Source organism: Pimephales promelas, chromosome 3 (assembly GCF_988280905.1).
Source record: "Pimephales promelas chromosome 3, fPimPro1.hap1.1, whole genome shotgun sequence".
In the NCBI taxonomy this organism is placed as follows: Eukaryota; Metazoa; Chordata; class Actinopteri; order Cypriniformes; family Leuciscidae; genus Pimephales; species Pimephales promelas.
Genome location: NC_142771.1, coordinates 7,796,432 through 7,820,734, shown reverse-complemented (window position 1 = coordinate 7,820,734; position 24,303 = coordinate 7,796,432). Strand labels below are relative to the sequence as shown.

Sequence of the window (24,303 nt, the reverse complement as noted above, 5' to 3'; positions counted from 1 at the left end):
ATCACGTGAAAACGTAGGCTAAATCTTGCTTGTGTGATACTAGTTACATGACTTAAAAAAAGATTGACAAGGCATCGTTCCCTTCAAATGAGTACATGTCAGTTTACACATAGTAAAAAAAAAAAAATAAAAAAAAAATGATATTATAGCCGACAATACTGTAGTATATGCAGTGAATGGTTCCTACCGGAACACCCCCAGGCAGTTTGTGTAGTTGGTATGACCCGGGTTTTTTTTGTTGTTGTTGATTCTAAGTTCGCTAGTAAAGTGTTCAACACCAGGCTAACTCCCTCGTGTATGTGTCGTTAATGATAACCAAAGATTAACAAAGACCACAACAAATACTGTAAATGTCACACATAGCTTTGTATTTTGGACAAAAATACACCTTGGGCGCTTTCCGCGGTCCAACTTTATCACTGAGGTAACGTTATAATGGCAGAACGCCAGGTCAGGATTTACACGAAAATAAGCGTGAAAAAATCAATAAGAGGAATCGGCACTTTAATTTTATAACAATAAATCCGAATCCTAACCTTGGATGTCCGATTTCAGGAATAGGATACATTATCGATTAGCAATTCCTAACCCCTGTAAGTCATAAAATAATGAACGTGCAGGCGCTTCCACCGACTTAACGTGGTAAATAACAAAATGATTAGACCATTTTGACCGTATAAGAGGTTACATATGAAATATATGTTAATAAAATCACATTTAATCAAGTAAGGCTATCAACATAAAAGAAATCCGCGTCTGACTTATACAGACGTTATCGAACATTCCGCGGCCACTTCTTTCTAACGGTAATCTGTTAACTCATATGGTTTGCATAAAAATATGAATTACTAACCAGATGTATGGCGAAAACGTTGCCGACCGACAGCGACGCGATGCACGGCCTGCGTGTTCTTACAGAGGGAAGGGAACTGAAGAGTTCTTCATAAAATGGCAGCTTGTTGTGGTTATTTTTCAGTAGCACCTCAATGCAGAACATGAGATCCACGGGGAGGAGTCGGATCACGATCCAAGGGGTGGAGATGGGTAAGATTAGGGTTGGGTTTAGGGATTAGGGGTGGGTTTAGGGATCAGGGGGCGGAGTTGGTTAGGTTTAGGTGTATGTAAGGTGGGAGGAGTTGGATCTGGATCCGACTCCTCCCCATGGATTTCATGTTCCGCAGTGAGGACCATCTCTTATTTTTCGCGGTCATTTCGTACTAATGTATTGGAATTTACAGTAACATCCCAAATGGCTACATTGAAGAGTAGCCTATCATATTATATTAAAATGTCAGAATGTTAAAATTATACAGTAAGAAACTGTTGAGAAAAACAGTATAATCCTGTGAAAACAACAGAAATCATTTACAGTGTGAGTCTGGATGCTTTGTACCGGTGCTCTGAGATTCATAACTGACTGTCGATTTGCAACACAACATTGTGATCTATACAAAATGTTTAGTTGGCCTTCGTTGAATATTAGCAGAAAAATGCACTGGTATTTGTTGATTTACAAAGCTAAATTATCTGCCCCCTTAACTTTGCTTATTAAACAGAAATTGCCTGGTAATTACTCAATTCACAATTTGTGTGTGCCTTTCCCCAGAACCTCTCAGTGCCTCTGGATGGGCCATCCTGCAGTTGTAATTAGTTTTGACTTTTTTTTTTACTTGTCTTTGTATTATTTTTCAAAAAAAAAAAAAAGTCTATATGAATTATCGTATTCTATAGTTTATTAAATTAGTAAATACTACTACTACTGCTACTACACACACACATGCATTTAATCAACACCCCAACAACGCCCTCTCGTGGGCAGAAACAGAATAAACGGTTCAAACTATGTCAAACTTCATGTATAGTTTCACTATAATTATCCCACAGTGACAAATATTTACGCACTTCAGTGATTACCTCGTGCCATAATTGTCTGCTAATGTAACAACTAAGAATATGTAATTTTTTGTATATATATATATATATATAAAATTAACATCTCTATTGCTGCCCCCTGTAACTGTTACAAGTAGTATTGTATTATACATTTAATGGAAAAATAAATAAGTGGGAAAAAAAAACCCTAGAAGAAGAAGAAAATAAGTCATTGCAGTTCCTCTTCCGGCCTGCAGGGGCGGCAGTGCGTCATTCTCACGAGCGAACACTGACTGCAGATGAAATGCATCATGGCGGAGCGACTCTGAAGTAAAACAAAACTGTGCGGAAAAACATCAGGATTAAACCCCGAAATCCTGCTAATTCATCCCACATCCGCCCAATCTGCGATTATAATCACACAAGGAGTCGCGGCTCGATAAATCGCACTATTTGCGTTTGTCGTCAAAGGTGTTATTGCTTATCGGGAGATGCCGCGATACTTAATGATCACAATATAAGATAAACACACATATTATTATTTTTATTTCACGTTGTTGCGTTTGCGGCGTTTAAATTACGATTCTTTCTTTATTAAGCAACAGTGTTCGTCTTTACTTGAGTGCAGACATCAAAACGGCCCTGTGAAATCACAGGCGTGAATGTAAAAGATTGTTTATTGTTTTATTAAACATTAAAACGATGGAGAAAAGGCAGCATAAATCAGACAAACATCATCGCCGACATCTTCACCGCCACCATCATCATCAGTCCTCCAGCAGCAGCAGCGGGGAGTCCGGCGGCAGCAGCCCGGCCCACGGGGCGCCCAAAGCGGCCAACGCCTTCGCTAACGACGGCAGCTTCATGGAGATGTTCAAGAAGAAGATGGAGGAGGAGGAGAAGAGGAAGAGAGAGACTGAGGAGGAGGAGAAGACGAAGAGTTCTGATCCGCCAGGGCAAGCGGCTCAGGACAAGAAGCCTTGTAGCGTGAGCAGCATTGTAAGAGAGGCAGTGGAAGCGCTTTACTTTAGTGTAACACACACACACACACACACATTCACACACACTCATACAGCAGTAGATTCTGGCTCTGTTCGGGTCCTGGTCGCTTCCTAAAGCCCGTGTAACGCTCTGAGTCTGTTCCCTTATTAACCCAGGTGGGCAAGCGGAGGGGAGGCGCGCGTCTGGCCCTCAAGACAGGGATGGTGGCCAAGAAACAGAAACTGGACTCAGAGGTGAGAAGAGACTAAATATCCTATGAAATCATTGTTTTTTTAGTACAAACCTTTTCTTTATGAAGCTATGTAAGAGGTTCATTCAGTATCTATCATAAGGTGCGTACACGCAATAGATTACGACTTGTAAATAGCGTTCTTTGTTGAACTCGTAAATTGCGAAGTGTAAACTGGGAATTTGGTGACAGCTCCGACTTGTACCACGTGACGTGACTGCTGTATTTTGCCATAGAACGTCAAGTGCTGTCGTCATCTCGTAATTACCACATCGCGTGAACGCAGCAATAAACTTTTGAAAACTTTCCTACTTAAAAGTGTGTGTAAAACAGTACGCCGCCAACAGAGCAGTGTGTCTGAATACGGAGTACTCAAAGTCCCCGGATGAACAACTACTTACGGCGAGATTCTGAAGTGTGAAAAAGTTTTTCACTGGTTTGCGAAAGTTGTGTATAGAATTTCTTCCCGATAAATAAAATGCTTAAGTCAAACTTAATTACAATATACTATGTTGTAATTGTGATTAAAAGGTCAAATTTATGACCTTGTGACATTGACATTAAGGGCAAATCCCAAACGGCATTGTTGCTCCGTTGAAGGGCCCTTCGGGAAGAGGGCGCTATTTGTAGAAGCAGAGATGTATAGTAACGAAATAGAACTACTTAAGTACTAAAATGCTGTATCTGTACTTTACTAGAGTATTGTTTTTTTTTCTCATACTTCTACTTTTACTTCAGTAGATATTTTCGATGAATTTAATACTTTTACTTAGATATTTTTTTTAATGTTCTGCTAGTTACTCGCTACAATTATACGTTAAAATTTTATGAATCATTCGTTGCAAGTTTGCTTTCATGCTGCCTAAATCACACGCCAGTTGTATAGGGTAATTGTATTGATTGACACACACATTGACAACTAATGCAGGGGTTGTCCTGCAATGACATTTTTTTTGGCGGCCGCCAAAGCAAATTTGTATCCTGCCAAAGCACCTTATTTGATTGCTAGTTCAAACTATTGACTGCTTTCTTTAATAATTACATGACACAATACTTGTACTTTTACTTTTAGTACTTAAGTAGTGAATTTTAAAATAAACAACTTGCAATACTTAAGTACAAAAAATGTTGAATACTTTTGTACTTCTACTTAAGTGTGGTGCTTAAAGAGCACTTCAACTTCTACTCAAGTCACTTTTTTGATAGAGCACTTGTACTTTTACTCAAGTCCGGGTTTCTAGTACTTTATACATCTCTGTGTAGAAGTGTTTCGAAATGAAAATGAAGAACTGGTCTCTTCACGAAGGGCTCTTCCACAAGGCCGTTAGCGAAAGGCGACATTCCGTGGTCATTTCAAGGAAATAATTTTTTCTTTATGGTCATGTGACGCAGCGAATAACTTGTGATTTTTTTTTTAAACGTTTTTTAAAATTATTAATATATTTTATTTTTCTTCACAATAAACAAGTTAAAATGAGAACATGAAAATATGAATGAAATCAACTCTCCAACTACCAATCCCCCAGCTTAACCTTTACCAGGTCTCATTACTATGGGCTGCATAATGGATAGATAAGTTAAAGGCACACTATGCAGGAATTCCGTTTTTGTCAAACAGCGCCCCCTAGAGTACTTGTATTTAACGTTACTCTCGTAAATACCACTCACTCAGAGCGTCTCTGCACTCACGGCCTGATACTCTGAAGATGTTATGTTAAGGGACAGATCTTGTCTGCCACTAAAAAAACAGTGTGTTGTTGTTCCGGTACACCAGCCATGTCAACGAAACGAATGAATGAAAAAATAGAAACGGAAAAGATGCTGCAGCCAATGAGCCGCCGGCGGGGGCCGACTCAACCTCCACGGACAGTTTAGTATTTTATCAGACAATAACTACTCAAGATTTTGCTATAGTATAATTTTTGGGACAATTAGAGCCGAATTCGGAGTCGAAACACGAACGCCGTTCACACAGTTCAGCTGACTTGGCACGGCGTTTGTGGTTTGACTTATCAGGACTGTTTTTCAAGATGGCGCGAAGTGAACTGTCTTCATAAAGTATCTTCTTATTAAACGGTCTGTACACTTACAAAGTTCACAATGCTTCGTTTTGCATGTGAGGACCCTCATTATGTTACTGTGTTAGTGTGGGGCTATTTTGAGCCTTGTTAGTGGTATAAACTAGCGATTTTTATATTTTCATTACTCTATGCCCCATATACTAGTGTTATACGCTAAACAGTTTTTAGAGATAAAACTCTTTACATTAAATTATCATGAAAACCAATCTCAGAGATCGACTTGGTACCAATGTGTTATTGGACCAAAGGTCCATTTTGCACCGGAGTTCTCCTTTAAAGGGTTAGTTCACCCAAAAATGAAGATGATGTCATTAATGACTCACCAAATATAGGGTCTTCAACCGAACCAATATCAAACGTGGGTCACATTTTTTAAACTGAGTTGTAGACATAATCTGAAAGCTGAATAAATAAGCTTTCCATTGATGTAGTTTGTTAGGATAGGACAATATTTGGCCAGAGATACGACTATTTAAAAATCTGGAATCTGAGGGTGCACAAAAATCGAGACATTGACAAAATCGCTTGTGCATTTATGTCCGCTATTTTGCTGTCATAATTTTGACTTTTTGTTAAACTCCTAATTAAGACATTGTTGTACCAATATTTTGACTTTTTGTCTTCATTTAGCCTGTCATAATTTTGATTTAGGCATAATTTTAATCTATCATAATTTTAACTTTCATTGACTGTCATAATTTTAACTAAAATGTTTTACTTTTTGTCATTTGAATTTTCAATTTTAACATCGTATTTTAAACTCACGATTTTGACTTGTCAATTAATTTTATGTAAATGTAGACTAAATTATGACACTCAGTTTTGACTATGTAGACTGTCATAATTTGGTTAATAATTAAATTTAAAAAGCCCAAATTTTGCTGTAAAAAAAGAAGTTATGTCATAATATAGACTCAGGTTTGATCGTCAATTTTGACTAATGCAAATGTAGCATGGCATAATATAGTTATTTATTTTTTTTTTTTACGTCATAATTAGATTCTTTTGGGACGTTTTTTACTTTAATGGCAAAATGTTGGCTTTTTATATTATAATTATGACTCATCATAATCAATTATGTCAATTAAGACTTTAATGGCAATTTAGTTTTTTTGTCATAATTTGAAAATATTTGTCGTCATTTAACTTTTTTTGGTCAATTTAGACTCATAGTTTCAATAAAGTACGTCATAATTTCAACTTCATCTCGGCAATTCATGTTGTAATTTTAGCTTTTCAATGTTATAATTTAGACTTTTCTGTTATAATTTGGGCTTTTTTCCTCATAATTTTCATCTCATAGACTTGCTAAGCATGCTTTGAAATATCACTTATCTCTCGTGTATCACTTTTTCAGTCTGTTGCTTTATTTGATTGAAATGTTTGTAAAGCACATGATTTAATTCCTACATGTTTATCTAGCAACAGTTGTGTCAATAACACAATAGCTTTTTAACTCTAAAACCGTGTTCACTTTATAGCCCTTAATCCTGTAATTGTGGACAAATGTGGGCACAGAGGACGCAGGTGTGATCCTAATTTTTATTTATTATAAATGTTATATCACTGTCTTCGATAAAGTTTTGTCTATCCATTTATGGTATTTTTTTTATTTTGGGGGTATTTTTGAATTTATTTGCTTCAAAAAGTACCATATTATCTATGTAAATTATTTCTATGTAAATGAATTACTATGTAGTTTTATTTTTTAAAATTTAACTACATTAAAATATCATTCCAATAAGTTCTTAGAGCTAAAACCTAAAGATGAAGTGACTTTGCTGTTGCTTATTTTAGAATGCTCTAAATTACAGTTTTTCCCATTCATTTCTATGGGTGTCAATTTTTGACCCAAATACAAGATTAAGGAGGTTTTTTTCACCCACTTAACATTGTAGAATTGAGTAAAAAAAATGTGTGTGTTCAGGAGGCAAACTTAGGAAAAGTAGCCAAGTCTTGTACCGCTCAGATCAAGGGAAATATTTTTTTTAAAAAATAAATCAAAACTATTTTGCCCACATTTGTCGAGAATACGGTTTTAAGGTTAAAACAGAATTTTCCACTTTCTCTGTGGCTGCGTTTCTCATACAACAACGATCATATCGCAAATGTGTGTTATTGATGTCTGGTTATTGATGTAATAACTTCTTTTCGTTTGTATCGAAGCTTGTTTCTGCCACTGCAGACTGATCTCATGAAGTAGCGTGTGTATGACACGCCAATTCGTATTTCCATTTTTGGCGTGCTATCAAGACGCATAATCGCTTTTCAGCGTGTTTATGAACGCCGTTAACTTAACGTTATTACTGTATATATAAATATATGACTTACCTCAACCCCATCCCTAAACCTAACCGTCACTGGAGTTAATGGCATTTATGACTGTTCCCCTAGCATCCTAGGAATGAAAAAGATATGACTTACCTCAACCCCATCCCTAAACTTAAAGGCCCGTACACACCGAATATCAGCGCGCGTTATTCGTCAGCGTTTTTCAACGCGTTTTTTGTGTTCACACCCAAGTGTTTTTCGCTGATGATGAGCCGAGTGAACATGCAAATTCATTCCCTGACATTAGATGGCGCTTAATGTAAAACAGAAATAATGATAGAATATACTAGGGTGATCATATTCATGTCTCAATGTTTTATTATGACAGATGATGAAATAATGATAGAAATAATGTCTTCTGTATTAGAAAAATAAATATATAAATAATAAATAACTAAAAGAAATGCCTCCAAATGTAACAAAAAATAGCTCTCACAAACTTACAAAAACGAACTAACAAAATCTATTTATATCTTTAGTTTTCATCCTCTTTATCTTGTTTTTCTTCCTCGTCCTCCTTGTTTGCCCATCTATATTTTGCTGTAGAACTGATCTTTCCCAGCAGTTTTTGTTTGAAAACCAGGACATTTTAATCACTTAAAAACAGTCAGGACAGGACGTGGAAACAGGACATGTGTAACGCAAAGTTGCCCAGAGATAAAAACATAGCAGTTGTCGGTGAACAGATGCACAAGAGACGAGAGTTGTCGTATTTCCCCACGTTTAATAAAACCACTCAAACGTCACACTCGTCCTCCTCATACATGGGGATCGAGCGAGAAAAAAAACACAAACAAACATCTGGTCACAATAGAAAAATAAAATAAAAGAAAGAATACAGAGTCGGCAGAGCGGTTATTTCCTCTCCTCACTTGTCAAAATCTAACTGACATTATGCACACTATGTGCAGTTCTCATCTCAACTCAGATTTCTATAAAGCACAAAGTGACCGTTTTACACATGTCGCGTGAAAACAGGACTGTTGGTCACCCTATACTATACTATTATTACAGAAATACTAATATAAATATTATCTTATAGCTCTTTATGCTCCACGAGGCGTTAAACGTCGACGAATAACGCGCGCGAAATTCGTCCCGGTGTGAACAGGCCTTAACCGTCACTGGGGTTAATGGCATTTTTGACTGGAGATTTGACTGCGTGTACAGACGCGCGGAATGACGCGGACGTTAATGGTGTACGCATACACGCGGATAGCTCAAAATGCGTAGAGATAACACGCCACTTGACTCGAAAGTGGCGTGTATGTTTACGCAAAAGTCATGATGTCATGTTGGCCACTGAATAAAAATTGTTAAAAAATAATTGCGACTTTTTATCTCACAATTGCGAGATATATATATATATATATAAAGTTGCAATTATGAGAAAGTTCGCAATTGCTAGAAAAAAAGACTGAATTTAGACTTTATTCTGCAATTCTGACTTTCTATCTCGCGATTCTGAGAAAAGATGTCAGAATTTCAAGATGTAAACTTGCAATTGTGAGGGGAAAAAAGTGTCAAAATTGTGAGATAAAGTCGAAGTTAATTTTTTTTTTTCATTCTGTGGCGGAAACAAGCTTCCATAGGTTTGAGATGGAAATAATGCTAGATTTTTTTGCTATAAATTGCAGACATGGCATCTGAGTACCAAATATAATTTTTCTGTTATTTTTCATTCTTTCCATACCCCAAACATTTAAGTGGTAGTGTATGAATGGTGTGTGTGTGATAGGTTCATGTGTTCACTGATCTGTGTGTGTGTGTGTGTTTACCGCAGGCGGAGGCTGGGAAAGGAGACGCCTGGACTAAATACATGGCAGAAGTGAAAAAGTATAAAGCGCATCAGTGTGGAGACGATGATAAGACCAGACCACTGGTCAAATAGACTGGAGCTCTTCTCGTGGGCCGCACAGCCACATCATCATCCTCTCTCTCACACACACACTCTTTTCCTTCAACTCTTTGTTTCCAGATTGCGTTTTACCTTGTGCGCTGCCGTATTTGACCGTCTGTTGGGTTCTGATTATTTTATGATGTTATTCGCAGTGTATTCTCCAGTCCATGGCATTAGAAAAGCTCTCGCTCACCTTGTTGATATTTTGTACTCCACATGTTTGGTACTTGAGTCTCGATTGATGATGTAATTAAAGTCACAGTACCGCAGAATCGCCCGTCTTCTGGCTCTGTGTGATGTAAAAAACTCCCGATCTCATTGTTAATGTGTTTTACACACTTTACCACAGCTAGGATGCCATGCTTTTGTCTTTAACAAAAATGGTTCTGGATTGAGTCTCCACCATTGTATGATGTTTGCTTCTTTGTTTTGGATGAAATTACTTGCCATGTGTATAAACACCATTGTCAAAAAGTGCTTATTTTTCCTTAAGCAGTTTCTTTATCAGAAAATCTCATTTAAATGAAGGTAAATTGGTCATAGTCAGTACTTGACTTGAAAACGTGGGTAACACTTTAATTGAAGGGGTGTCCATACGACTGACATCACACCTTCATATCCAGGACATATGAAATAGGGTTTATGAAAACTGTCATTATGTGTCTTTCGCTCAATAATTACATTTTATATGCAAATATGACATCTTGATATAAACCATAACATCATAACCTGTCAGTGTCTTTGTCATGACAACTTTACATTAAATGAAGTTAATCTGTCATGTGGTTGGTTTTGATATTGGCTGTCAGGAGACCATTATAACTGTCATGAATATTTTTCGTGACCTCAACTACAGTGGTACTAATTGAATTTGTAATTAAAAAGTTAGAATGGCTTCATGACAGCCAATGTCAAAACCAACACCTGACAGTTTAATGTAATGTTAACCAATAAAGCTAGTTGAAATTTTGAATCAAAAAAAAAAACTGGATTCTGATAGAGGGCCACGAGACTTTGACCTGAGTGCAAAAATGGAGGCTCTAGACTCTTCCAGAGCTGAGATATCGAAATTCAAAATTTCGACCCGAAAAAAAAAAAGACAGTGTTAGCCCTTTCGTTATTTTCGTTTTCGGGCGAAAAATTAAGTTTCTCCAATCTTCTTAAAACTCTGGATTCTGATAGAGGGCCATGAGACTTAGACCTGAGTGCAACAATGGAGGCTCTAGACCCTTACAGAGCTGAGATATCGAAACTCAAATTTCGACCAGAAAAAAAAAACGACAGTGTTACCCCTTACGTTTTTTTTTTTCGGGTGAAAAATTAAGTATCTCCAATCTTCTCAAAACTCTGGATTCTGAAAGAGGGCCATGAGACTTAGTCCTGAGTGCAAAAATGGAGGCTCTAGACCCTTCCAGAGCTGAGATATCGAAACTCAAAATTTCGACCAGAAAAAAAACCGACAGTGTTACCCCTTACGTTTTTTTTTTCGAGTGAAAAATTAAGTATCTCCAATCTTCTCAAAACTCTGGGTTCTGATAGAGGGCCATGAGACTTAGACCTGAATGCAAAAATGGAGGCTCTAGACCCTTCCAGAGCTGAGATATCGAAACTCAAAATTTCGACCAGAAAAAAAAACGACAGTGTTACCCCTTTCGTTTTTTTCGTTTTCGTGCGAAAAATTAAGTTTCTCCAATCTTCTCAAAACTCTGGATTCTGATAGAGGGCCACGAGACTTTGACCTGAGTGCAAAAATGGAGGCTCTAGACCCTTCCAGAGCTGAGATATCGAAATTCAAAATTTCGACCCCAAAAAAAAAAACGACAATGTTACCCCTTTCGTTTTTTTTCTTTTTCAGGCGAAAAATTAAGTTTCTCCAATCTTCTCAAATCTCTGGATTCTGATAGAGGGCCACGAGACTTTGACCTGAGTGCAAAAATGGAGGCTCTAGACCCTTCCAGAGCTGAGATAACGAAATTCAAAATTTCGACCCAAAAAAAAAAACGACAGTGTTACCCCTTTCGTTTTTTTTCATTTTCGGGCGAAAAATTAAGTTTCTCCAATCTTCTCAAAACTCTGGATTCTGATAGAGGGCCACGAGACTTTGACCTGAGCGCAAAAATGGAGGCTCTAGACCCTTCCAGAGCTGAGATATCGAAATTCAAAATTTCGACCCGAAAAAAAAACGACAGTGTTACCCCTTTCGTTTTTTTCGTTTTCGGGCGAAAAATTAAGTTTCTCCAATCTTCTCAAAACTCTGGATTCTGATAGAGGGCCACGAGACTTTGACCTGAGTGCAAAAATGGAGGCTCTAGACCCTTCCAGAGCGGAGATATCGAAATTCAAAATTTCGACCCCCCCCCCCCAAAAAAACGACAGTGTTACCCCTTTCGTTTTTTTTCGTTTTCGGGCGAAAAATTAAGTTTCTCCAATCTTCTCAAAACTCTGGATTCTGATAGAGGGCCACGAGACTTTGACCTGAGTGCAAAAATGGAGGCTCTAGACCCTTCCAGAGCTGAGATATCGAAATTCAAAATTTCGACCCCCCCCCAAAAAAACGACAGTGTTACCCCTTTCGACAGTGTTACCCCTTTCGTTTTTTTTCGTTTTCGGGCGAAAAATCAAGTTTCTCCAATCTTCTCAAAACTCTGGATTATGATAGAGGGCCGCGAGACTTTGACCTGAGCGCAAAAATGGAGGCTCTAGACCCTTCCAGAGCTGAGATATCGAAACTCAAAATTTCCACCCGAAAAAAAACGACAGTGTTACCCCTTACGTTTTTTTCGTTTTCGGGCGAAAAATCAAGTTTCTCCAATCTTCTCAAAACTCTGGATTATGATAGAGGGCCGCGAGACTTTGACCTGAGCGCAAAAATGGAGGCTCTAGACCCTTCCAGAGCTGAGATATCGAAACTCAAAATTTCGACCCGAAAAAAAAACGACAGTGTTACCCCTTACGTTTTTTTTCGTTTTCGGGCGAAAAATCAAGTTTCTCCAATCTTCTCAAAACTCTGGATTATGATAGAGGGCCGCGAGACTTTGACCTGAGCGCAAAAATGGAGGCTCTAGACCCTTCCAGAGCTGAGATATCGAAACTCAAATTTTCGACCCGAAAAAAAAAACGACAGTGTTACCCCTTTCGTTTTTTTTCGTTTTCGGGCGAAAAATCAAGTTTCTCCAATCTTCTCAAAACTCTGGATTATGATAGAGGGCCGTGAGACTTTGACCTGAGCTCAAAAATGGAGGCTCTAGACCCTTCCAGAGCTGAGATATCGAAACTCAAAAGTTCGACCCGAAAAAAAACCGACAGTGTTACCCCTTACGTTTTTTTTTCGTTTTCGGGCGAAAAATCAAGTTTCTCCAATCGTCTCAAAACTCTGGATTATGATAGAGGGCCGCGAGACTTTGACCTGAGCGCAAAAATCGAGGCTCTAGACCCTTCCAGAGCTGAGATATCGAAACTCAAAATTTCGACTCAAAATTTCGACCCGAAAAAAAAAACGACAGTGTTACTTACCCCTTACGTTTTTTTTCGTTTTCGGGCGAAAAATCAAGTTTCTCCAATCTTCTCAAAACTCTGGATTATGATAGAGGGCCGCGAGACTTTGACCTGAGTGCAAAAATGGAGGCTCTAGACCCTTCCAGAGCTGAGATATCGAAACTCAAAATTTCCACCCGAAAAAAACCCGACAGTGTTACCCCTTACGTTTTTTTTTCGTTTTCGGGCGAAAAATCAAGTTTCTCCAATCGTCTCAAAACTCTGGATTATGATAGAGGGCCGCGAGACTTTGACCTGAGCGCAAAAATGGAGGCTCTAGACCCTTCCAGAGCTGAGATATCGAAACTCAAAATTTCGACCTGAAAAAAAAAACGACAGTGTTACCCCTTACGTTTTTTTTGGTTTTCGGGCGAAAAATCAAGTTTCTCCAATCTTCTCAAAACTCTGGATTATGATAGAGGGCCGCGAGACTTTGACCTGAGCGCAAAAATGGAGGCTCTAGACCCTTCCAGAGCTGAGATATCGAAACTCAAAATTTCGACCCGAAAAAAAAAACGACAGTGTTACCCCTTACGTTTTTTTTCGTTTTCCGGCGAAAAATCAAGTTTCTCCAATCTTCTCAAAACTCTGGATTATGATAGAGGGCCGCGAGACTTTGACCTGAGCGCAAAAATGGAGGCTCTAGACCCTTCCAGAGCTGAGATATCGAAACTCAAAATTTCCACCCGAAAAAAAACCGACAGTGTTACCCCTTACGTTTTTTTTCGTTTTCGGGCGAAAAATCAAGTTTCTCCAATCTTCTCAAAACTCTGGATTATGATAGAGGGCCGCGAGACTTTGACCTGAGCGCAAAAATGGAGGCTCTAGACCCTTCCAGAGCTGAGATATCGAAACTCAAAAATTCGACCCGAAAAAAAAACGACAGTGTTACCCCTTACGTTTTTTTTCGTTTTCGGGCGAAAAATCAAGTTTCTCCAATCTTCTCAAAACGCTGGATTATGATAGAGGGCCGCGAGACTTTGACCTGAGCGCAAAAATGGAGGCTCTAGACCCTTCCAGAGCTGAGATATGGAAACTCAAAATTTCGACCCGAAAAAAAAACGACAGTGTTACCCCTTACGTTTTTTTTCGTTTTCGGGCGAAAAATCAAGTTTCTCCAATCTTCTCAAAACTCTGGATTATGATAGAGGGCCGCGAGACTTTGACCTGAGCGCAAAAATGGAGGCTCTAGACCCTTCCAGAGCTGAGATATCGAAACTCAAAATTTCGACCCGAAAAAAAAACGACAGTGTTACCCTTTACGTTTTTTTTTCGTTTTCGGGCGAATAAAATCAAGTTTCTCCAATCTTCTCAAAACTCTGGATTATGATAGAGGGCCGCGAGACTTTGACCTGAGCGCAAAAATGGAGGCTCTAGACCCTTCCAGAGCTGAGATATCGAAACTCAAAATTTCCACCCGAAAAAAAAACGACAGTGTTACCCCTTACGTTTTTTTTTTCATTTTCGGGCGAAAAATCAAGTTTCTCCAATCTTCTCAAAACTCTGGATTCTGATAGAGAGGCGCGAGACTTTGACCTGAGCGCAAAAATGGAGGCTCTAGACCCTTCCAGAGCTGAGATATCGAAACTCAAAATTTCGACCCGAAAAAAAAACGTCAGTGTTACCCCTTACGTTTTTTTTTTCGTTTTCGGGCGAAAAATCAAGTTTCTCCAATCTTCTCAAAACTCTGGATTATGATAGAGGGCCGCGAGACTTTGACCTGAGCGCAAAAATGGAGGCTCTAGACCCTTCCAGAGCTGAGATATCGAAACTCAAAATTTCGACCCGAAAAAAAAACAACAGTGTTACCCCTTACGTTTTTTTTTCGTTTTCGGGCGAATAAAATCAAGTTTCTCCAATCTTCTCAAAACTCTGGATTATGATAGAGGGCCGCGAGACTTTGACCTGAGCGCAAAAATGGAGGCTCTAGACCCTTCCAGAGCTGAGATATCGAAACTCAAAATTTCGACCCGAAAAAAAAACGACAGTGTTACCCCTTACGTTTTTTTTTTTCGTTTTCGGGCGAAAAATCAAGTTTCTCCAATTTTCTCAAAACTCTGGATTATGATAGAGGGCCGCGAGACTTTGACCTGAGCGCAAAAATGGAGGCTCTAGACCCTTCCAGAGCTGAGATATCGAAACTCAAAATTTCGACCCGAAAAAAAAACGACAGTGTTACCCCTTACGTTTTTTTTCGTTTTCGGGCGAAAAATCAAGTTTCTCCAATCTTCTCAAAACTCTGGATTATGATAGAGGGCCGCGAGACTTTGACCTGAGTGCAAAAATGGAGGCTCTAGACCCTTCAAGAGCTGAGATATCGAAATTCAAAATTTCGACCCGAAAAAAAAACGACAGTGTTACCCCTTTCGTTTTTTTTTTTCATTTTTGGGCGAAAAATATCAATTTCTCCAATCTTCTCAAAACTCTGGATTCTGATAGAGGGGCGCGAGACTTTGACCTGAGTGCAAAAATGGAGGCTCTAGACCCTTCCAGAGCTGAGATATCGAAATTCAAAATTTCGACCCGAAAAAAAAACGACAGTGTTACCCCTTTCGTTTTTTTTCATTTTTGGGCGAAAAATGAAGTTTCTCCAATCTTCTCAAAACTCTGGATTCTGATAGAGGGGCGCGAGACTTTGACCTGAGTGCAAAAATGGAGGCTCTAGACCCTTCCAGAGCTGAGATATCGAAATTCAAAATTTCGACCCGAAAAAAAAACGACAGTGTTACCCCTTTCGTTTTTTTCATTTTTGGGCGAAAAATGAAGTTTCTCCAATCTTCTCAAAACTCTGGATTCTGATAGAGGGGCGCGAGACTTTGACCTGAGTGCAAAAATGGAGGCTCTAGACCCTTCCAGAGCTGAGATATCGAAATTCAAAATTTCGACCCGAAAAAAAAACGACAGTGTTACCCCTTTCGGTTTTTTTTTTCATTTTTGGGCGAAAAATATCAATTTCTCCAATCTTCTCAAAACTCTGGATTCTGATAGAGGGGCGCGAGACTTTGACCTGAGTGCAAAAATGGAGGCTCTAGACCCTTCCAGAGCTGAGATATCGAAATTCAAAATTTCGACCCGAAAAAAAAACGACAGTGTTACCCCTTTCGTTTTTTTTCATTTTTGGGCGAAAAATGAAGTTTCTCCAATCTTCTCAAAACTCTGGATTCTGATAGAGGGGCGCGAGACTTTGACCTGAGTGCAAAAATGGAGGCTCTAGACCCTTCCAGAGCTGAGATATCGAAATTCAAAATTTCGACCCGAAAAAAAAACGACAGTATTACCCCTTTCGTTTTTTTTCATTTTTGGGCGAAAAATGAAATTTCTCCAATCTTCTCAGAACTCTGGATTCTGATAGAGGGGCGTGAGACTTTGACCTGAGTGCAAAAATGGAGGCTCTAGACCCTTCCAGCGCTGAGATATCGAAATTCAAAATTTCGACCCGAAAAAAAAAACGACAGTGTTACCCCTTTCGTTTTTTTTCATTTTCGGGCGAAAAATGAAGTTTCTCCAATCTTCTCAAAACTCTGGATTCTGATAGAGGGGCGCGAGACTTTGACCTGAGTGCAAAAATGGAGGCTCTAGACCCTTCCAGCGCTGAGATATCGAAATTCAAAATTTCGACCCGAAAAAAAAACGACAGTGTTACCCCTTACGTTTTTTTTCGTTTTCGGGCGAAAAATCAAGTTTCTCCAATCTTCTCAAAACTCTGGATTATGATAGAGGGCCGCGAGACTTTGACCTGAGTGCAAAAATGGAGGCTCTAGACCCTTCAAGAGCTGAGATATCGAAATTCAAAATTTCGACCCGAAAAAAAAACGACAGTGTTACCCCTTTGGTTTTTTTTTTTCATTTTTGGGCGAAAAATATCAATTTCTCCAATCTTCTCAAAACTCTGGATTCTGATAGAGGGGCGCGAGACTTTGACCTGAGTGCAAAAATGGAGGCTCTAGACCCTTCCAGAGCTGAGATATCGAAATTCAAAATTTCGACCCGAAAAAAAAACGACAGTGTTACCCCTTACGTTTTTTTTTCATTTTCGGGCGAAAAATCAAGTTTCTCCAATCTTCTCAAAACTCTGGATTATGATAGAGGGCCGCGAGACTTTGACCTGAGCGCAAAAATGGAGGCTCTAGACCCTTCCAGAGCTGAGATATCGAAACTCAAAATTTCGACCCGAAAAAAAAACGACAGTGTTACCCCTTACGTTTTTTTTCGTTTTCCGGCGAAAAATCAAGTTTCTCCAATCTTCTCAAAACTCTGGATTATGATAGAGGGCCGCAAGACTTTGACCTGAGCGCAAAAATGGAGGCTCTAGACCCTTCCAGAGCTGAGATATCGAAACTCAAAATTTCCACCCGAAAAAAAACCGACAGTGTTACCCCTTACGTTTTTTTTCGTTTTCGGGCGAAAAATCAAGTTTCTCCAATCTTCTCAAAACTCTGGATTATGATAGAGGGCCGCGAGACTTTGACCTGAGCGCAAAAATGGAGGCTCTAGACCCTTCCAGAGCTGAGATATCGAAACTCAAATTTTCGACCCGAAAAAAAAAACGACAGTGTTACCCCTTTCGTTTTTTTTCGTTTTCGGGCGAAAAATCAAGTTTCTCCAATCTTCTCAAAACTCTGGATTATGATAGAGGGCCGTGAGACTTTGACCTGAGCTCAAAAATGGAGGCTCTAGACCCTTCCAGAGCTGAGATATCGAAACTCAAAAGTTCGACCCGAAAAAAAACCGACAGTGTTACCCCTTACGTTTTTTTTTCGTTTTCGGGCGAAAAATCAAGTTTCTCCAATCGTCTCAAAACTCTGGATTATGATAGAGGGCCGCGAGACTTTGACCTGAGCGCAAAAATCGAGGCTCTAGACCCTTCCAGAGCTGAGATATCGAAACTCAAAATTTCGACTCAAAATTTCGACCCGAAAAAAAAAACGACAGTGTTACTTACCCCTTACGTTTTTTTTCGTTTTCGGGCGAAAAATCAAGTTTCTCCAATCTTCTCAAAACTCTGGATTATGATAGAGGGCCGCGAGACTTTGACCTGAGTGCAAAAATGGAGGCTCTAGACCCTTCCAGAGCTGAGATATCGAAACTCAAAATTTCCACCCGAAAAAAACCCGACAGTGTTACCCCTTACGTTTTTTTTTCGTTTTCGGGCGAAAAATCAAGTTTCTCCAATCGTCTCAAAACTCTGGATTATGATAGAGGGCCGCGAGACTTTGACCTGAGCGCAAAAATGGAGGCTCTAGACCCTTCCAGAGCTGAGATATCGAAACTCAAAATTTCGACCTGAAAAAAAAAACGACAGTGTTACCCCTTACGTTTTTTTTGGTTTTCGGGCGAAAAATCAAGTTTCTCCAATCTTCTCAAAACTCTGGATTATGATAGAGGGCCGCGAGACTTTGACCTGAGCGCAAAAATGGAGGCTCTAGACCCTTCCAGAGCTGAGATATCGAAACTCAAAATTTCGACCCGAAAAAAAAAACGACAGTGTTACCCCTTACGTTTTTTTTCGTTTTCCGGCGAAAAATCAAGTTTCTCCAATCTTCTCAAAACTCTGGATTATGATAGAGGGCCGCGAGACTTTGACCTGAGCGCAAAAATGGAGGCTCTAGACCCTTCCAGAGCTGAGATATCGAAACTCAAAATTTCCACCCGAAAAAAAACCGACAGTGTTACCCCTTACGTTTTTTTTCGTTTTCGGGCGAAAAATCAAGTTTCTCCAATCTTCTCAAAACTCTGGATTATGATAGAGGGCCGCGAGACTTTGACCTGAGCGCAAAAATGGAGGCTCTAGACCCTTCCAGAGCTGAGATATCGAAACTCAAAAATTCGACCCGAAAAAAAAACGACAGTGTTACCCCTTACGTTTTTTTTCGTTTTCGGGCGAAAAATCAAGTTTCTCCAATCTTCTCAAAACGCTGGATTATGATAGAGGGCCGCGAGACTTTGACCTGAGCGCAAAAATGGAGGCTCTAGACCCTTCCAGAGCTGAGATATGGAAACTCAAAATTTCGACCCGAAAAAAAAACGACAGTGTTACCCCTTACGTTTTTTTTCGTTTTCGGGCGAAAAATCAAGTTTCTCCAATCTTCTCAAAACTCTGGATTATGATAGAGGGCCGCGAGACTTTGACCTGAGCGCAAAAATGGAGGCTCTAGACCCTTCCAGAGCTGAGATATCGAAACTCAAAATTTCGACCCGAAAAAAAAACGACAGTGTTACCCTTTACGTTTTTTTTTCGTTTTCGGGCGAATAAAATCAAGTTTCTCCAATCTTCTCAAAACTCTGGATTATGATAGAGGGCCGCGAGACTTTGACCTGAGCGCAAAAATGGAGGCTCTAGACCCTTCCAGAGCTGAGATATCGAAACTCAAAATTTCCACCCGAAAAAAAAACGACAGTGTTACCCCTTACGTTTTTTTTTTCATTTTCGGGCGAAAAATCAAGTTTCTCCAATCTTCTCAAAACTCTGGATTCTGATAGAGAGGCGCGAGACTTTGACCTGAGCGCAAAAATGGAGGCTCTAGACCCTTCCAGAGCTGAGATATCGAAACTCAAAATTTCGACCCGAAAAAAAAACGTCAGTGTTACCCCTTACGTTTTTTTTTTCGTTTTCGGGCGAAAAATCAAGTTTCTCCAATCTTCTCAAAACTCTGGATTATGATAGAGGGCCGCGAGACTTTGACCTGAGCGCAAAAATGGAGGCTCTAGACCCTTCCAGAGCTGAGATATCGAAACTCAAAATTTCGACCCGAAAAAAAAACAACAGTGTTACCCCTTACGTTTTTTTTTCGTTTTCGGGCGAATAAAATCAAGTTTCTCCAATCTTCTCAAAACTCTGGATTATGATAGAGGGCCGCGAGACTTTGACCTGAGCGCAAAAATGGAGGCTCTAGACCCTTCCAGAGCTGAGATATCGAAACTCAAAATTTCGACCCGAAAAAAAAACGACAGTGTTACCCCTTACGTTTTTTTTTTTCGTTTTCGGGCGAAAAATCAAGTTTCTCCAATTTTCTCAAAACTCTGGATTATGATAGAGGGCCGCGAGACTTTGACCTGAGCGCAAAAATGGAGGCTCTAGACCCTTCCAGAGCTGAGATATCGAAACTCAAAATTTCGACCCGAAAAAAAAACGACAGTGTTACCCCTTACGTTTTTTTTCGTTTTCGGGCGAAAAATCAAGTTTCTCCAATCTTCTCAAAACTCTGGATTATGATAGAGGGCCGCGAGACTTTGACCTGAGTGCAAAAATGGAGGCTCTAGACCCTTCAAGAGCTGAGATATCGAAATTCAAAATTTCGACCCGAAAAAAAAACGACAGTGTTACCCCTTTCGTTTTTTTTTTTCATTTTTGGGCGAAAAATATCAATTTCTCCAATCTTCTCAAAACTCTGGATTCTGATAGAGGGGCGCGAGACTTTGACCTGAGTGCAAAAATGGAGGCTCTAGACCCTTCCAGAGCTGAGATATCGAAATTCAAAATTTCGACCCGAAAAAAAAACGACAGTGTTACCCCTTTCGTTTTTTTTCATTTTTGGGCGAAAAATGAAGTTTCTCCAATCTTCTCAAAACTCTGGATTCTGATAGAGGGGCGCGAGACTTTGACCTGAGTGCAAAAATGGAGGCTCTAGACCCTTCCAGAGCTGAGATATCGAAATTCAAAATTTCGACCCGAAAAAAAAACGACAGTGTTACCCCTTTCGTTTTTTTCATTTTTGGGCGAAAAATGAAGTTTCTCCAATCTTCTCAAAACTCTGGATTCTGATAGAGGGGCGCGAGACTTTGACCTGAGTGCAAAAATGGAGGCTCTAGACCCTTCCAGAGCTGAGATATCGAAATTCAAAATTTCGACCCGAAAAAAAAACGACAGTGTTACCCCTTTCGGTTTTTTTTTTCATTTTTGGGCGAAAAATATCAATTTCTCCAATCTTCTCAAAACTCTGGATTCTGATAGAGGGGCGCGAGACTTTGACCTGAGTGCAAAAATGGAGGCTCTAGACCCTTCCAGAGCTGAGATATCGAAATTCAAAATTTCGACCCGAAAAAAAAACGACAGTGTTACCCCTTTCGTTTTTTTTCATTTTTGGGCGAAAAATGAAGTTTCTCCAATCTTCTCAAAACTCTGGATTCTGATAGAGGGGCGCGAGACTTTGACCTGAGTGCAAAAATGGAGGCTCTAGACCCTTCCAGAGCTGAGATATCGAAATTCAAAATTTCGACCCGAAAAAAAAACGACAGTATTACCCCTTTCGTTTTTTTTCATTTTTGGGCGAAAAATGAAATTTCTCCAATCTTCTCAGAACTCTGGATTCTGATAGAGGGGCGTGAGACTTTGACCTGAGTGCAAAAATGGAGGCTCTAGACCCTTCCAGCGCTGAGATATCGAAATTCAAAATTTCGACCCGAAAAAAAAAACGACAGTGTTACCCCTTTCGTTTTTTTTCATTTTCGGGCGAAAAATGAAGTTTCTCCAATCTTCTCAAAACTCTGGATTCTGATAGAGGGGCGCGAGACTTTGACCTGAGTGCAAAAATGGAGGCTCTAGACCCTTCCAGCGCTGAGATATCGAAATTCAAAATTTCGACCCGAAAAAAAAACGACAGTGTTACCCCTTACGTTTTTTTTCGTTTTCGGGCGAAAAATCAAGTTTCTCCAATCTTCTCAAAACTCTGGATTATGATAGAGGGCCGCGAGACTTTGACCTGAGTGCAAAAATGGAGGCTCTAGACCCTTCAAGAGCTGAGATATCGAAATTCAAAATTTCGACCCGAAAAAAAAACGACAGTGTTACCCCTTTGGTTTTTTTTTTTCATTTTTGGGCGAAAAATATCAATTTCTCCAATCTTCTCAAAACTCTGGATTCTGATAGAGGGGCGCGAGACTTTGACCTGAGTGCAAAAATGGAGGCTCTAGACCCTTCCAGAGCTGAGATATCGAAATTCAAAATTTCGACCCGAAAAAAAAACGACAGTGTTACCCCTTACGTTTTTTTTTCATTTTCGGGCGAAAAATCAAGTTTCTCCAATCTTCTCAAAACTCTGGATTATGATAGAGGGCCGCGAGACTTTGACCTGAGCGCAAAAATGGAGGCTCTAGACCCTTCCAGAGCTGAGATATCGAAACTCAAAATTTCGACCCGAAAAAAAAAAGACAGTGTTACCCCTTACGTTTTTTTCCGTTTTCGGGCGAAAAATCAAGTTTCTCCAATCTTCTCAAAACTCTGGATTATGATAGAGGGCCGCGAGACTTTGACCTGAGCGCAAAAATGGAGGCTCTAGACCCTTCCAGAGCTGAGATATCGAAACTCAAAATTTCGACCCGAAAAAAAAAAGACAGTGTTACCCCTTACGTTTTTTTCCGTTTTCGGGCGAAAAATCAAGTTTCTCCAATCTTCTCAAAACTCTGGATTATGATAGAGGGCCGCGAGACTTTGACCTGAGCGCAAAAATGGAGGCTCTAGACCCTTCCAGAGCTGAGATATCGAAACTCAAAATTTCGACCCGAAAAAAAAACGACAGTGTTACCCCTTACGTTTTTTTTCGTTTTCGGGCGAAAAATCAAGTTTCTCCAATCTTCTCAAAACTCTGGATTATGATAGAGGGCCGCGAGACTTTGACCTGAGTGCAAAAATGGAGGCTCTAGACCCTTCAAGAGCTGAGATATCGAAATTCAAAATTTCGACCCGAAAAAAAAACGACAGTGTTACCCCTTTCGTTTTTTTTTTTCATTTTTGAGCGAAAAATATCAATTTCTCCAATCTTCTCAAAACTCTGGATTCTGATAGAGGGGCGCGAGACTTTGACCTGAGTGCAAAAATGGAGGCTCTAGACCCTTCCAGAGCTGAGATATCGAAATTCAAAATTTCGACCCGAAAAAAAAAACGACAGTGTTACCCCTTTCGGTTTTTTTTTTCATTTTTGGGCGAAAAATATCAATTTCTCCAATCTTCTCAAAACTCTGGATTCTGATAGAGGGGCGCGAGACTTTGACCTGAGTGCAAAAATGGAGGCTCTAGACCCTTCCAGAGCTGAGATATCGAAATTCAAAATTTCGACCCGAAAAAAAAACGACAGTGTTACCCCTTTCGTTTTTTTTCATTTTTGGGCGAAAAATGAAGTTTCTCCAATCTTCTCAAAACTCTGGATTCTGATAGAGGGGCGCGAGACTTTGACCTGAGTGCAAAAATGGAGGCTCTAGACCCTTCCAGAGCTGAGATATCGAAATTCAAAATTTCGACCCGAAAAAAAACGACAGTATTACCCCTTTCGTTTTTTTTCATTTTTGGGCGAAAAATATCAATTTCTCCAATCTTCTCAAAACTCTGGATTCTGATAGAGGGGCGCGAGACTTTGACCTGAGTGCAAAAATGGAGGCTCTAGACCCTTCCAGAGCTGAGATATCGAAATTCAAAATTTCGACCCGAAAAAAAAACGACAGTGTTACCCCTTACGTTTTTTTTTCATTTTCGGGCGAAAAATCAAGTTTCTCCAATCTTCTCAAAACTCTGGATTATGATAGAGGGCCGCGAGACTTTGACCTGAGCGCAAAAATGGAGGCTCTAGACCCTTCCAGAGCTGAGATATCGAAACTCAAAATTTCGACCCGAAAAAAAAAAGACAGTGTTACCCCTTACGTTTTTTTCCGTTTTCGGGCGAAAAATCAAGTTTCTCCAATCTTCTCAAAACTCTGGATTATGATAGAGGGCCGCGAGACTTTGACCTGAGCGCAAAAATGGAGGCTCTAGACCCTTCCAGAGCTGAGATATCGAAACTCAAAATTTCGACCCGAAAAAAAAAAGACAGTGTTACCCCTTACGTTTTTTTCCGTTTTCGGGCGAAAAATCAAGTTTCTCCAATCTTCTCAAAACTCTGGATTATGATAGAGGGCCGCGAGACTTTGACCTGAGCGCAAAAATGGAGGCTCTAGACCCTTCCAGAGCTGAGATATCGAAACTCAAAATTTCGACCCGAAAAAAAAACGACAGTGTTACCCCTTACGTTTTTTTTCGTTTTCGGGCGAAAAATCAAGTTTCTCCAATCTTCTCAAAACTCTGGATTATGATAGAGGGCCGCGAGACTTTGACCTGAGTGCAAAAATGGAGGCTCTAGACCCTTCAAGAGCTGAGATATCGAAATTCAAAATTTCGACCCGAAAAAAAAACGACAGTGTTACCCCTTTCGTTTTTTTTTTTCATTTTTGAGCGAAAAATATCAATTTCTCCAATCTTCTCAAAACTCTGGATTCTGATAGAGGGGCGCGAGACTTTGACCTGAGTGCAAAAATGGAGGCTCTAGACCCTTCCAGAGCTGAGATATCGAAATTCAAAATTTCGACCCGAAAAAAAAACGACAGTGTTA

General features: G+C 39.7%; 1 protein-coding gene across 1 annotated transcript; it reads left to right on the top strand.

The window, feature by feature from the left end:
* The first annotated feature begins 2,129 nt into the window (after positions 1-2,129).
* Positions 2,130-9,892, top strand: trir (telomerase RNA component interacting RNase). Its single transcript, XM_039667281.2, has 3 exons — positions 2,130-2,871; positions 3,030-3,107; positions 9,299-9,892. Exons 1-3 carry the CDS (start codon positions 2,575-2,577, stop codon positions 9,404-9,406), a joined length of 483 nt encoding a protein of 160 aa, XP_039523215.2. The 5' UTR covers positions 2,130-2,574; the 3' UTR covers positions 9,407-9,892.
* The last annotated feature ends 14,411 nt before the right edge of the window (positions 9,893-24,303 follow it).

Bases quoted from the DNA above. Each gene is read 5' to 3' on its own strand.
- trir (XM_039667281.2), top strand. From the start codon at position 2,575: ATGGAGAAAAGGCAGCATAAATCAGACAAACATCATCGCCGACATCTT. The intron at 2,872-3,029 runs GTAAGAGAGGCA...TTATTAACCCAG, and splicing joins CTTGTAGCGTGAGCAGCATT to GTGGGCAAGCGGAGGGGAGG. The intron at 3,108-9,298 runs GTGAGAAGAGAC...TGTTTACCGCAG, and splicing joins AACAGAAACTGGACTCAGAG to GCGGAGGCTGGGAAAGGAGA.